Genomic DNA, 15,516 nt, shown 5'->3' on the forward strand with positions numbered 1-15,516 from the left:
CCTCCTAGAATCAGATGCATATCCCATCTGGATTTTTCTTCAGAGGCAAACAAATAAAAAAAAAAAATGGTACAAAAAGAACAACAGCTACCCTTAAAGCATATATAAAACCACTGCAAGTATTTCAAATTATGAGGAAAAGAGAAATAATGCATCTGATGTAGTATCAATCTTACCATAACTAACCTCTTCTCCCCTCTTTCACTTCAGATATCAATATCAAATGTATATTGTGTGTACATATCACCACTAAAATACTTTTTTTCAAGCAATTTTCATCATCTATTCATATACAAAGTAATCCACTCACCTGTTCAGTGTTAACTTTGACCATCTTGCTACTAGGTGCGTAGTCTTTGTCATCCAGATCTTGATCTGGAGGAGGGTCATCCTCATCATCGTCATTTTCGGCATTGATAAGGCGAGTGATGCGACTGATGTTGCGCTTCCTTTTTCGACCTGTTCTGGGGGTTATATCTGTAGCCGGAGGAGGCATGTCCTCCTCAGCCTCTTTATCCGAGTTTGCTTCATCCTGTGGGGGAGGAGGAGGAGGAATAGGATTTTTCTTTTTCCTTCCTCTCTTACCAGGCTGACGAACAGGCTCACTTGAGTTTAGCGACGGTATTATACAGAATGGTTGAGAACAGGAGTTCCATGCCTGAATGTTTTTACCATATGATGAATAAGCCATTTGGAATTTATCTGTTAGTACTGTCATATCATCCAGACTCAGATGGGGCTCTGCTGTAGGAAAATTATCACTTTCTCCCTTTTGCATACTTGAGGGCAGATGAAGTTCTCTAAAACATGAAATTTATGATTAACCATATAAAACAAGTTCAGAACATTAGAATTCAACATTTGTTTAAACAGATTTTCCATTTCTAAAACATGTGTCAGTTTCTTGTTAATGTACTTTTTATGTTATCATGCATTTAAACAGTTTGTTAAGTTTTACCTTCCATAAGTAATGTAAGCTGGAGTGTACTCCGATCGTTCAGGACGAGAAACTCTATGTGGTAACAGCGCAAATTCCAGGCAATGTGGCCAGTGAGAGTTGTTTGTGGTAAACTGATCCAAATTGACTCCTATTTCCTTCCATATTTTATCTATAATTATCAATCAAACTTGTATAAACTTTATTTCCTACAGTCTTGTACAGAATTTACAGCATTACAAATTTGTTTGTTTTTTGGGGGTAATTATACAAATGAGAAATAAGCCAGTGTAATTACCAGAGAGTGCTGAAGAAAACTGATTGATATTGATATCGATCCCTGCATTCTCTAACGTCTTCTGCAGGGGTGTAAGATCCTCTTTGCTGTAATTTGTAGACTCACGAATCATCATTGTCTTCATACATCCAAACCTGAAATCAAAATTCCATTTTAAAACCCTTTAAAGCATAGAAATTATTGATATTCATATTTTCCAAAATTCATAAGCATACACCTTAGCTGTTTAGCAAAATTTAGGTTTTGTGTAGATGCTGTGTGCATACTTTGCAATTGCTGAGTTTGATTCCAATATTTAAGAAATTAAGATAATACTTATAATCATGTAATATAATACACAGTAATTTAAGGCAGGTTATACATTCTGAACTTCAAGCAGTTTATCAGAAAAGAATACTCTGAACCATTTATATCACATCAACATGAAATATGAATTTAATGTGATGTAAAGCAACATTCAGGGTTCGACACTAACTTTTTTAGGTATTAGTCCAGCCAGACTAGTGCCTGAATACTTTTACTAGTCCGCAGGAAATTTTATTAGTCCGTCATAAATAGGGAAATAAATGTGTAATTTAAAAGCAAAAATAATTTATGATTAATACAATGTACTTATAATAATAATACTTTTCTTTTAAATGCAGAACACCATAGATGAAGCTTTTGATAAATACTCGATACTATCGGGTTGAAATTAACTTTTTCTACCAAAGGCTAATTTTAGCCTGTGGGTAAAAAATCCACAGGCTAAACTGAAAACCCACAAGCTAAAATAAAAATAATGAAGCAGTGCTCTTTTTTCAAAGTTTTTTTTTAAATCAATGATTTCCCCCATCATTATTAAGCCTAGTGGGTCAACAGGCATCGTTTGGACAAGACACAAAGTTACGCAAGCCATATGGTGCAATGACCTCTAATCCACAACCTGTTTACCGCAGGTCTAGATCCAATGTCTTCCAATTTCATGCCACATCAGGAGTGTCACTAGTGATTTTTCAAAGCGAATCCTGGACTCTTGGTTTATAAGCAGCACGATCACGAGTCCCATGAACTTTTTTGATAATTGTCTACGTGCCGAGCAGTGCACTCGTGTCATCACTACAACACGACATCAATATGACAATAAATTAATGTAGATCCAATGTAGGTCATTCTGATAAAAATGACTACCAGAAGAGTTGGTAAAACATAAGACTCTGTTTTTTTTTTTAAATAAATGAATAACAAAAACATCACACTTGGAATTCAATTTAATCACCCCTATAAGTGAACAGGACTCGTGGCACATGTTTATATTTTTTATCATAATGTGATGTTCAACCTCTAAAGCATTTGTTTGACTCCCTAGTTTTTTTAAAAATCATAAAAGAAACAAGAGGCCCATGGGCCACATTGCTCACCTTGGCCCATATCTGAAGACTTTCCATATATATTTGCATGTAAAACCTTAGTCCCTATTATGGCCCCAACTACCCTGGAGGCCACAATTTTTGCAAACTTGAATCTACACTACGTCAGAAAGCTTTCATGTAAATGTCAACTTCTTTGGCCCAATGGTTCTTGAGAAGAAGATTTTTAAAAGATTTTCCCTATATTTGTATGTAAAACTTTGATCCCCCTTGTGGCCCCATCCTACCCCCGGGGGCTATGATTTGAACAAACTTGAATCTGCACTATGTCAAAAAGTTTTCATGTAAAAATCAGCTTTTCTGGCTCAGTGGTTCTCGAGAAGAAGATTTTTAAAGATTTTTCCTATATATTTGTATGTAAAACTTTGATCCCCTATTGTGGCCCCATCCAACCCCCCCGGGGTCCATGATATGAACAAACTTGAATCTGCATTATGTCAGGAAGCTTTCATGTAAATTTCAGATTTTCTGGCTTAGTGGTTCTTGAGAAGAAGATTTTTAAAAGATTTTCCCTATATTTGTATGTAAAACTTTGATCCCCCTTGTGGCCCCATCCTACCCCCGGGGGCTATGATTTGAACAAACTTGAATCTGCACTATGTCAAAAAGTTTTCATGTAAAAATCAGCTTTTCTGGCTCAGTGGTTCTCGAGAAGAAGATTTTTAAAGTTTTTCCCTAGATATTTGTATGTAAAACTTTGATCCCCCCTTGTGGCCCCATCCTACCCCCGGGGGCCATGATTTGAACAAACTTGAAATCTGCAACATGTCAGGAAGCTTTCAGGTAAAATTTCAACTCTTCTGGCCCAGTGGTTCTTGAGAAGAAGATTCTTAAATGACACCACCCTATTTTTTTTTATATTTTTGTGATTATCTCCCCTTTGAAAGGGACGTGGCCCTCCATTTGAACAGACTTCAAAGCCCTTCACCCAAGGATGCTTTTGGCCAAGTTTGGTTGAAATTGGCCCAGTGGTTCTGAAGAAGAAGATAAAATTGTGAAAAGTTTACAACGACAACGACCAAATTTTGATCAGAAAAGCTCACTTAGCTAAAAACTGTTTCGGTTGTTGAAATCGGTCGTTCATCTTACAAGCGTTTGTATGATTATGAATGCAAGTTTAAGAAAAGCGAATAGCGCATCACCATATACGATATGATCATGGTTTGTAAATCACCACTCGCTAAGATTTTTAAATGTTCACTATTTTTACTCATTATTTTTTAAATGTACTCGCATTTTATGAGTATTTCTCCCTAATTTCGAACCCTGTACTATTTGCATCTTGTTTCTAGATTGTGGCATGTGTCAAACTAATCATGATCACTGAAACGCTTTACTCATCTAAAATCAATTATAAGCGTTTTATTGACTAGGAATTATGTGACTACCCGCCATGCTAGATAGCTAAATATACATTCAGGGTTTTCCAGTAAATTGTCGACAATCGTACATTGATAATTTATACAAGTTCTTAAGCAGAAATTCTTATTAATCCGACCAGACTGACCAGACACAGATTTTATAAGTCCGAATTAAAATTTATTAGTCTGAGACTAAAGTTAGTGTCGAACCCTGAACATTGTTATAAAAACATTCTGTAAATCTTGATTGTGACAAAGTTTGTAGTCACCATATGGTGTGGAAAAGCAGTTGACCATCTTATATGATACAAATTGGTTTAGTGAATGCCAATTAACCAATCCAATCCTGGTTTAAAACCAAAATTAAGCCATCCTGACATCATAAAACTATACTGTAATATGGATTTCTATGCAGTGCCAACCATTCATTCAAGGAACATGATCAATATTAAACATTAGGCCATATTTAAAAATATGTTTGTTTCCCTTCTCCTGACCCTATATTTCAGTGGAAGGTCGGTCAGTAGGTAAAAAGTTTTTTTTAGTTAGCAGAATTTTATTTAGTATGAAATTCCCATGGCCATTAACGCCCGATACCGAAACTTTGTGAAGCACTCATTCCATGTTTCCTCGTCAAACTCGTATAGTCGGTTCTCGCGTAAATTCTTATTTGAATGCCACATTTCGCAATTAGGGGAAGGTGTCGATATTTCGGACAGTACTTCATGTATTTCGGAAATGCTCATTATCTAACCACTAAACATAGACATTGGACTGCATGTATACATAACGGTTGATTCGACGAACACTCGGGTCATCCGATTTTTTCTGCCATTTATACCATATACTAACAATTAAATAAAGTAAGGGAGAATGTTGCAACTACGGACAATGGTGTTATTTTGGAAACATGGCGTTATAAAATTGGTAAATTCCGTTGCTGTCTTATATTTGTGGTTCACTGGCATTTTATGCTTTTGTTATTGCACATTACCTTAATTTACATATGATATTGATTATATTTTAAAATCATATCGGTAGATCTAACTTTTACCAGAAAACGTTTCAACGGGACTTGGTTTTGCCAATCAAACAAAATGGGTGCTGACATCAACCAATCAGAGCTGAGTTACACATGCGCATACAGAGTTGGGCAGTTAAAACCGCCCCCGGTTTTAACCGTCCCGGTCAATACTCCCCAAGTGGTCAATACTGGTCAATTGTGATACAAACTGTCCATTTTCCTATTTTTGTACATTTCTTGCAAAGACAAAGATAAATTAAGTCTTCATTATATGGATCAATTGTTGATTAATATTCTTCTTAGATAATCAAATGTAATTTCATAAGTTTAATATATTTGGTTTGCTAAAATTGACCGAAATATCATCAGTACCTACCAAAGGGTCACAGTTCTATAGCATAGCTTGACAATTGGAGACAGACCTGTTAATACATGTACCCGAGCAGATTAAGAATAAAAGGTAGCTGGACATTACCTGATCACAGGAAGCAGAGTTGATAGGTGTTATCGCAATTCACCTTTGAATTAGAACGCTTTACCCGATATAGTATTGCGTTGTGTGACGACACAATTGAATGAGACGATTGAACAATTTGAATGACATGTTTGATGTAATACAACAAGAGTTTTCATTGGCCGATTACAGCCCGCCCACTTTCTCGAGCGGATTCAGTGTACATAGCTCTCTGAAAAGATCCACCTCTTATAAAAACCTTCGATTTACGGGTCACAAAAAGCTGCGGACGGTTGAGGCCTGAAATCGGTGTATTCTTGTGTTGCTGTCTCATAAACTCAATGTAAAAAAATCTTAACATATTTTCCTACTATATACTTGCATCCAAACATACCTTCAAACATTCATTAAAGTCACACACCACCCGAAAACTCGCAGCTTCAAATGATTTCGTTTGTTGATGTAGCCATGTTAGGTAGCTGGTCAATTCGAACTCTTGCTATTGGTATCTATTCATAAAATCGGTTGTAAGTTATGTATTCGCTCTTCATTTATTATCAACACGAATAATTAATAGAAATTAAAACATTTTTGTACCAGTTTTTGTAAAGGTAAAATAAGCTCTAGATGAACGAAAATGCTACATAAGGACACTAGATGGAGACTGGCCGGCGCGGCCGCTCATGACTAATGAAAGCCGCACTGCCGTGAGTTTAGCTATTTGAATAATTATCATTTAATAGGACTGGGGTGGTATATTATTTAAACAATTTAGATAAAATATTTGTGGGGTATTAGTACACATCTAGACGCTATTGTGCCAATATGGAAATGAACCGGGATTCGAATTGACTGGCTACCTAACATGGCTACGTCTACGAACGAAATCATCAAAAGCTGTGATCGAGTTTTTGGGTCGTATGGGGCTTCAATAAATATTTGAAGGTATGTTTGGACACAAGTATAGTAGGAAAATATGTTAGAATTTTTTTAATATTAAATTTATGAGACAACAACACAAGAATACAACTTTTTCTCTTTCTTCCTTTGAAGTTTTTTTTCCATCTAGCATCTGGCCATCATGTTTTCAAATGCTGACTACTCCCGTATAAGGGAATTTGGGCGGACTTATACATATGGACCAATGACAGTTTCTGTTGCATTTCGCAATTGTATTACAAACAGATTCAATTGTGTCGTCACACAACGCAATACTATATCGGCCAAAGCGTTCTAATTCAAAGGTGAATTGTGATAATAAGAATAGGCTCCAACCAGAGATGACCAGTGTGCCTGTTATTGTTATGAAAACATCACCAACCCACCCCCTCAAATGTTTATTCAACAGTTAAAAATGAAGATTGGTGAAACAATACTTATAGGTAGTTTTCCTTTAACTAAAGAATTTGAACAGAAACTTTTACATCTTCCCCAATTCAACAGTCATTTGTACATTATTTATTTAATATTATGACTTATAAGTATATTATAAACTGATGGTGCATGTTATGAATTATAGTATTTACCATAATGGTCACTTAAACATTTAAAATAAATAACACAAACTATAATGACCAAATAATTTTCAATCGACCAGTATTAACCAGTATTGACCGGTTTTAACCAGCATTGACTACTGGCCCGGTCAATACTTGTATTGACCACTTTTTTGCCAACCCTGTGCGCATATAATTAAGTGTTTTCCAGTTTGTAAATATAGCAATTTCGGAAATAAGTTAAATTGAGAATGTTTTTTATTGACTGTCAAAAATATCACATCCATCGGAAATACCTTTCATCAACACTTACCCCACTGAAGAATAGGGCTGTGCGGTTCACTGAAAATTTCGGTGCACCGCGATTCATACCATTCAATTCGATGCACCGATTACAAATTCTGGATTTCGGTTCGGTTTAGATTTTACTTATACCAAAACAACAAATATGGTGTCCGAGAGATGTTGAAAACATGTGGTTTTTTATGCAACAGAGATTTAAATCACTACTGTGTTGAGAGTTAGCATTTTCACCACTCATATACCAACAGAATATGGTCCGTAAGATCATTGCAGTTTATCTTTACATGACATATAGCATTTCTGTCCGTGGTGGAGTGAAATCAACATCGTAGGTAATGAAACAGATTTGACAGTTAATATGAGAGGAGTAAATCAATAAAGGAGAGATTTTCAAAGACTCTCAATTGATAGAATTGTTGAATTTTTGCATATCAATGAAAACAATATCATATACATTTTAGATTCACTATAGATTTGTTTAATAATCCAAAACTTATGCAGCACATTAATATAACAAATTTTGATAGACTGTCAGTGTTTTCTTTTTTCTATCAAAGTTATAAAATGCCATTATGAATAGATATGATGCTTACAAATGACGACATATAGTTATATAACTTGAATAAAATGAAATCAAATATGCTACTCATTGAAATTGTTAATTTTTGTGGTGTCTTTAGATAAATTGGACCTAACATGAACCGAATCGAAAATAACCGAACCGTGCTGTTCTGAATCGAAACCGAACCGAATCGAGCTAACCCTGAATCGTCCCAGCCCTACTGAAGAACACAACTTACACACCCGGATGCCCCGAAGTCTCTTGTTTCCTAGCTCCTCTTGTAGACAACATTTCTCCATCTCGACCTTGCAGATCACTAGTCCGAATTGTGAGCCGAATTCAATGTTAAACTCACAACTAATCTTATTACTATCGATTAAAAGAAAATATCACTCCAAAATTCGATAACAGAAGCCAACAATTGTAGTCAACCGAATTTTCACTGCCATTTGAGCAAACTAGTCATGTGACAGTTTGCTAAAATGTTTTCAAGAGACTGTTTATGTGATGAAAGAACTCATACAGTGATTTTTCTACATTTTTTACAAGGGTCCTGTGGCTTTCGAATCGGGAAAAATTGTCGACATTTCAGTCAAATTGGGAAAAATCAAGTTTATCGTAAATAAGTTTTAAAATCATATCAAACATTATATTATCTTTATTTTACACATTTAATTCTCTTTAACCTTCTACAATTTTCAACTATTCTATCCAAATCATCATTCCCATAACTCTTTGTTAAAGTCTTCTGTATATAATTCACATCGAATGTTTATTTTTTTCAAATACATTTTCCTTTCATAATTTTATCTTTGGGAGAAATGCAAGCTAAATTGGGGAAAATTGACAATTTTTAGGAGGGGAAAGGGCCGAAATTCAGACCCAAAATGGGCCATAAAAAATCACTGCCATAAAATTGATATTAATAAGTACAAGAAGAATCGTTTTATTGATTAGTTATGAGCTTAAAATTGAATTCGGTTTGTAAGTATTTGAAATCGGCCTGAGAATGCTGCCTCCAGCTGGCGAAATTTCTAGATTTCAGACCAGAAGACCACCTGTATTCGTATCATTACTTTTTTAATTTTGGATCAAAACCAAAGAAGATATAGAAATTTTTTGTCATTATAAAATACTGATCTGTACCAGAAACGACCTGGAAATTTTCTGGAAATAAAAAAAAAACTTCGCCAGAATGGCGTAATAAAAACTTTTGGGTCGGTGTGAATTTTCAAGCTCGGTCGGGCGAGGGGAAACAAACAATATTTTTATTTTGTCCTTATTTTTCATTTTCTAACTCCAAATGTAACAAATCATGTTTCAAATACTGCCTGTGTGGTTACCTGCAGATGAGGTTCAATGTGAGATGCGTTACTACAGCTGGAGTGACGGAGTCCACAACAAAGGCCTCAGGCCAATTAGAGAACAGATCCAGGAAAACAATTATGTAATGTTTACTGTCTATACAATCATATGGACCCATTACATTCATCTCCACCTGCAAAAAGATTTTCATTTGATTTACTAATAAAAGACTTAAAACAAGAGGCCCATAGGCCACATCGTTCACCCGAGTCACCTTGGCCCATATCTAAAGATTTTCTCTACACACAGGGCTTGAAGCTAACTTTTTATGTCACCAGTCCAGCCGGACTGATGGGGTATAATTTCAACCAGTCTGAAAAAATATTTACCAGTCCAACAGAGTTTTCCAGAAATAATTAATCATATTTCGTTAATGTTATTAAAATGAAATTTAACTCAATATGCCTCAGACAATATTGTAACACTTAAATGTTAGATTCGTCAGATATCTACAGATCGAAGCATGCCAATTGTGTGTATAAAATTTCAAATTAAGTATATTTTCCAAAATTATGCTTTAGAAAATTAACCAGTCCATCGGACTGACTAAAACAAATGTCAGTCAGTCCGCCAGACTTTTAACCAGTCACAACAGACTGACGGGCATGTTAATTTCGAGTCCTGTACATATTCGCATGTAAAACTTTGATCCTCACTGTGGTCCCAACCTACCCCTGGGGCCATGAATTTTACACACTTGAATCTGCACTAAGGAAACTTTCATGTAAATGTAAACTTCTTTGGCCCAATGGTTCTCGAGAAAAAGATCTTTAAAGATTTTCCCTATATATTTGTATTAACAAACTTCAATCTGCACTATGTCAGGAAGCTTTCGTGTAAATCTCAGCTTTTCTGGCCCAGTGGTTCTTGAGAAGAGGATTTTAAAAGATTTTCCCTATATATTTGTATGTAAACTTTGATCCCCTATTGTGGCCCTATCCTACCCCCTGGGGTCATCATTTGAACAAATTTGAATCTATTCTAACTAAATATATATCACAGGCAATTGCATCGCTTGGGGTCGAATTTACTATTAAAGAGTAAAGGTATAGAACTCTAAATATAGGGTACCCAAGTTGGCCGATGTAAAAACAATAAACCAATTGATGTGAAATTCTACTTTGTATTCTAATATATTCATACATAATCAATCTACATTATTACCAAAGTTCATCCAGAAATTCTGTATACTTGACATTTGTTGATTTGTAACGTGTAAGATGCGATGTTGTAAGGTACAACTATGTAAATACTAAGTCTTCAAACGGAAATACTGTAGGGATGACCGCAAATAACTTGGGAAACAATGATGCATTTTTATAAAGAGAAATGTAAGATAAGAAATCAAACGATTACACAAATGAATAGTACAACAATGAAGTATAAATTTCTGAAAAACATAACCTACACCCCCTGAGTTACATATATCCATAGCTGAAGCTGAAAAATGAGCATGGTTGCAAGTTTGGATTAACAAGTTTACATGCTTGGATTTTTTAACACGATTACCCTCCATAAATGTTATGAGGAAAGGAGGATATTGTTATGAAAAGAAAATATGCTTTCAAAGTACATTAGAAGTAAATGAAAATGGGTTTTTTTTCTGGTGATATCCCCCCCCCCCCCAAATGTTGCGGTCTATGCCAATTCAATGAGGTCTATGCCATCTTGTTTTAGCATAGACCCATGGTCTATATCAAGTTTTAAACCAATTTTGAACACTGTGATTGGCCTGTAATTTAGAATCAACATCTTTGTTTCAGTTGCAGGCAACGACATTACGGGGAAATACTCGCTAAATGCGAGCGAAAAATTGAAATTGCAAGTAAAAAATCACAAGTGATGGCAGCTTTTTGCGAGTGACAAAAAAAGAAATTTTTTCCGGATTTCCTCGGTTTATTGGCTGTATTTTGGCGTTAACAATAATTTTGTCTTGTGCATAGAAACGCTTTACAGAATGAATATACACAGTGTGCGAAACTAACTTTAAAGTCCTAGACTTTTGGTCCATAGTCATTTCATATCATATAGACCACAACAAATTCTTATAGACCAAAATTTAACATGCAATATTCAATGTTATTAAAAAATAAATAATAGACATTAATTTGATTTAATTATATTCTTTTTCAATTTCATGTACAAGCTTTTCAATTAGAATTCCGTTTTCTTTTTCATTTTGTTACAGCTCAGTTTCACTGTCTGATTCTTCATTTAAGTCACTTCTACTACGTTTCGTTTTCTCATGATTTTCTGCGACTTTAGCCTTACTGGAACTTGTTGTACTGACCGCCTTCTGTTTGATTCCAGGGCGTGCTCCTTCCACATATTTTATTTTAGTTCAAAAAAGGACATTCCAAATTTGCACGAAAATGGTGACCATTGAAGTAAATATCAAACTGATCCCCACCCCCTGTTGAAAATGGAATAACCTGATTCGAATGATTTGTGGAACATTTTATTACAGTTAAGGGGTGAACAGAAACATCAGCATAATACATATAAACTGGTATATGTTTAATACGTTATTTACTCAGAATTCCTATAGACAAGTTGGTCTCTAGCTATTTTGATCGTTATAGACCAACTCCAATTTCTATAGACATTGTCTATCGGTCCATGGTTAATTTCGCACACTGTATACAAGTATTGGAAAAAGTAAACGTAGATCGAATAAATAACTAAGGCCTTCATCTCAGTCAGTGATGTCGAAGATGGCCTACTTCAAGCACACTTCGGGCGTCTCAGTGACGTCTGATTTAAATAGCAAGCATGTTGATCTCGTCCGTGTCTACATGAAACAACACATGACAGTGTTAGTGTCACCGTTTCACGCGGTGTCCTTCTGTACTCTATAGTCAAACACTTAGAGGTCGCAGGTTTTTTTCCCAACTAGAATTTTTTTGATGAAATTTCCAAAAGTTTTGATCATATAGTTTGAATTGGCGCAAACAGTCTTCAAGATTTCAATCCACATGATGTTGTAAATAGGTGGTAGATCTCTGGACAGCGAGTACACCGCACAAGTGTACTCTATGACCCTCACCATGCATCATGTATGTTGGCTGATAATTCATTAAATTTTAAATGAAAGAATTCTCAATCTTATTTTTATTAATGCACTTTAAAGAAGATTTTCCCTATATTTTGGTAAAGAGACATGCTTGTTTTCTTTAATTCCTGTAAACAGCAATCGATTGAAAAATGCTAGTAAAAGCTCAATTTCGCTAGTTGGAAAATAATCCACTAGCTAAAATTCGCTAGTAGTGAAAAAAGTTAATTTCAATCCCTGAGTTGGTATTGGTTTTCCTTTTTTTGTGGAGTCTTTCTTGTTGATTTTTCTTCTATTGTGCTAACGTCTCCATGAGTGAAAACTTCTCAAGACGGATGTTAAAAAATATACTTGTAATCAATCCACAGTCAGAGCTGCCAACATTATGAAATGGAAAATAGTAAGGCCTAGGCCCCCTGCCACTGGAGAACTTTTAGGAAAAAATATGTAACCTGAGCAATTTTAGGCATATTTCAAATCCATATTTAATGAATTTAGACATTCTAATTGTCAAGTATTAAATGATTTTACAACTGCAAAAAGTCAAATTTTATACATCTTTTATTGATTTTACCATCTAAAACTTGTGTACAAAAATCTTGCTACATTAGTATATCATAATTTTACAGTTACTGTGTCTGATATTCCGACAAGTTTTTTAATGTCATTTTCCCCACCGTGAGAAATGTTGAAGTTTGTCAAACAGGTTGAACACTTAGCTTTCAAACTCCCCCTTTCTGACTTTGAAAGAAATAGATGTTTACTTGCATATTGTTCTTTGAATTTCTGGCTTCATTAGGTTTTCTTCTTTGGGGGATTATTGTTGTTATTTCCATCAATGCATGCCTTACGTTTAATAGCAGCTACCATATTGTTTATTTCAAAGCATTAAAATGATCAAAATTTTGTATATATATAGACTATGCAAACAAACGTAGAAATGACTATGGCTTGTTTATTATCAAAGTAAAAACCAATGACGGACAGCTCTGAAACGTTTGAAATGTCAACTAAGCGAAAATCGGAAGATATATAGTGAAATCGTAAGGCATATTTTCGGCCCTAAAATCGTAAGCCTTACGCCAAAATCGTGAGGGTTGGCAACTCTGTACAGTGTTAAAAGATTATGTTACAAGGCATGTATTTATCAACAATTATTTTATTTCAACCTCTTTAAATATTGGTCCAATCGCAATGATTATTCTTTCCCTGATGCATTATCATTGACAAATTTGTATTCAAATCAACTATATGGGACGAAGAACGACTTTGAGAAGCTGAGTTGTTCACACCTGCTATAAAGCTACAGTAACATCATATTGCATAAAACATAGACAAGAATTTAAATGAAAAATAAACGCTAGCATAATTCATACATGTACCCTGTCTCCTTTCCCTGTGACTGCATGTTTCATGTCACCTAACTCTATCAGGGACCTATTCTCTTCAGAAAAGTGGACAGGCATAGCCTACATCCACTTCTCTTTGCAAACATAGTTTTAAAAAATTATTCTTGTTGATCAACAGAAAAATTATTTAATCATGTACACAAGATGTTAAAAAGCTTTCCAAGAAACAAAATACAAGTTTACTCATTTTCCCAAATTTTCTGACTTTGGATTTTCAATTTCTTTCTACCTTTAAAAGATAATATCATATTTTAAACATAGGAGACAGAATGTGGAAATGGATTAACAGCAAGTAATTGTTGATTTCCCTACATCAGATGCATGCATTAATGCTAAAGTTGTAAAAATCATTTGTCATAAATCCCCGCATATTTGAGTCGAAATATTGGTTGAACCGTAAACCACTACTGCTTTTAGCATTTACACTGTTTCAATAATCAAATCATTCAAGTTTGCGAAGAGAAGTGAATGTAGGCTATGCATGTCTACTTCTCCGAGGAGAATACCTGAACCCAAGCATCAAACTCTTGGGATTTGTGGAAGACTGGTTCAATTTATATTTAATATTAACAACACACACTTACTATGTCCCAAAAATGAAGGGCTTCTTGAGACCGGGCAGGCCATTCCGACTTGATCGGCTTGCAATCCTCAGAAATTGATACATTTGAATCCGAGTCATCCATATCATCATAATCTGATATGGCAGATGTACTTCCATCGGACATTCCTTCACTTAGCTTGAAGCGTGTGCGACAAGAGGAACAATTCAAAAGATATTCTCTGACTTTGTTGTTCATTCCTACAAAGTAATATTTCTCGGATAGGGCACCCAGGACTTTTTCCCTCCCCAAGTGATTGCCTGAAAAAAAAAGTGTGCAATACAATAGTAGGGTAATAATCTGCAAAAGTATAAAAAGCATGTAAACATTCAAATATTCCATGGCTACTAACTAAGAAATTCACATTTTATCACGGCATTTGTCATTAGACCCACCTCCCAGCATTATGTTATATGTATTTATTTTGTGTATATATATCTCGGACACTAAAGGTACAAGACTGATATTATTAAGTAATTTGTTATTCATAGATATCCCAAAATTCAAAGCAAATATACATAACAATGTAATCTTATAATGCATTATTAAGGCTTTCTTTATTTCCATTGTCCTCATTCCGCCCTTCATGATCCGCCATGATTGTTCAAGGAATGGCAACTCGTGGTACCTTTATCATCAACATGCAGTTCGGCAATGACTTTACTTCGTTCAGCATCGTCCGTGAGAACAAGTCTCTCCCTTTGCACATCGTTCCCAAACTTATCTTTCGTTGTGGAGACATGAAACAGCTCGCTGCCTTTCAGTTTGAACATTTTCGACCGTTTTCGCAGGTTCCTCTTTACATTTTCATTTGCGCCATCAGGGTATCTTCCAAGAGTCATATAAACAAATATGTCGTGCGTCGTGTCAGTCCGTGGACCTGTCTGTGATCTTCTTCTCATTGCTGACATATTGAAGGTTTCAGTAATGTTTACTTAATCTACAATGCACACCATTATGTGGAAATAATAAAATCCAAATTCTTCTACCGCCATTTTGAGACGCGCATTATCAAAATGCCCGGATCAACTTAGATCCGCCTAGTCATTTCCGGAAATGAACGCGAGAAAATGGCGCGAAGTTGCGAATTCTGTATCTATTCTAGACATACTCACGGTCAATCGGATCATGGCTCACGGTTTAACAAAATTAATTCAATGGCGCGTGCGAGAAAGTTTAGTGCAATTCACCCAGACTGTTTGGCCTGCTTGCCCCAGTTACCAGCTCGTCTTGATGGAGGGGAA

General features: G+C 35.3%; 1 protein-coding gene across 2 annotated transcripts in view; it reads right to left on the reverse strand.

Annotated features, from left to right (window-relative positions):
* LOC130053965 (uncharacterized) overlaps positions 1 to 15,304 on the reverse strand; it is a 45,382-nt gene extending 30,078 nt beyond the window's left edge. For both annotated transcript variants that reach the window (XM_056161807.1, XM_056161806.1), the window contains exons 1-6: positions 14,901 to 15,304; positions 14,255 to 14,532; positions 9,188 to 9,342; positions 1,236 to 1,369; positions 959 to 1,109; positions 311 to 800 (exon numbers count right to left, since the gene is read on the reverse strand). In XM_056161807.1, the coding sequence (XP_056017782.1) occupies positions 311 to 800; positions 959 to 1,109; positions 1,236 to 1,369; positions 9,188 to 9,342; positions 14,255 to 14,532; positions 14,901 to 15,183 (1,491 nt within the window). In that variant the 5' untranslated portion in view covers positions 15,184 to 15,304. The remainder of the gene's footprint in view (positions 1 to 310; positions 801 to 958; positions 1,110 to 1,235; positions 1,370 to 9,187; positions 9,343 to 14,254; positions 14,533 to 14,900) is intronic.
* Positions 15,305 to 15,516: the final 212 nt, after the last annotated feature.

This window comes from Ostrea edulis, chromosome 4 (genome assembly GCF_947568905.1).
Source record: "Ostrea edulis chromosome 4, xbOstEdul1.1, whole genome shotgun sequence".
Lineage (NCBI taxonomy): Eukaryota > Metazoa > Mollusca > Bivalvia > Ostreida > Ostreidae > Ostrea > Ostrea edulis.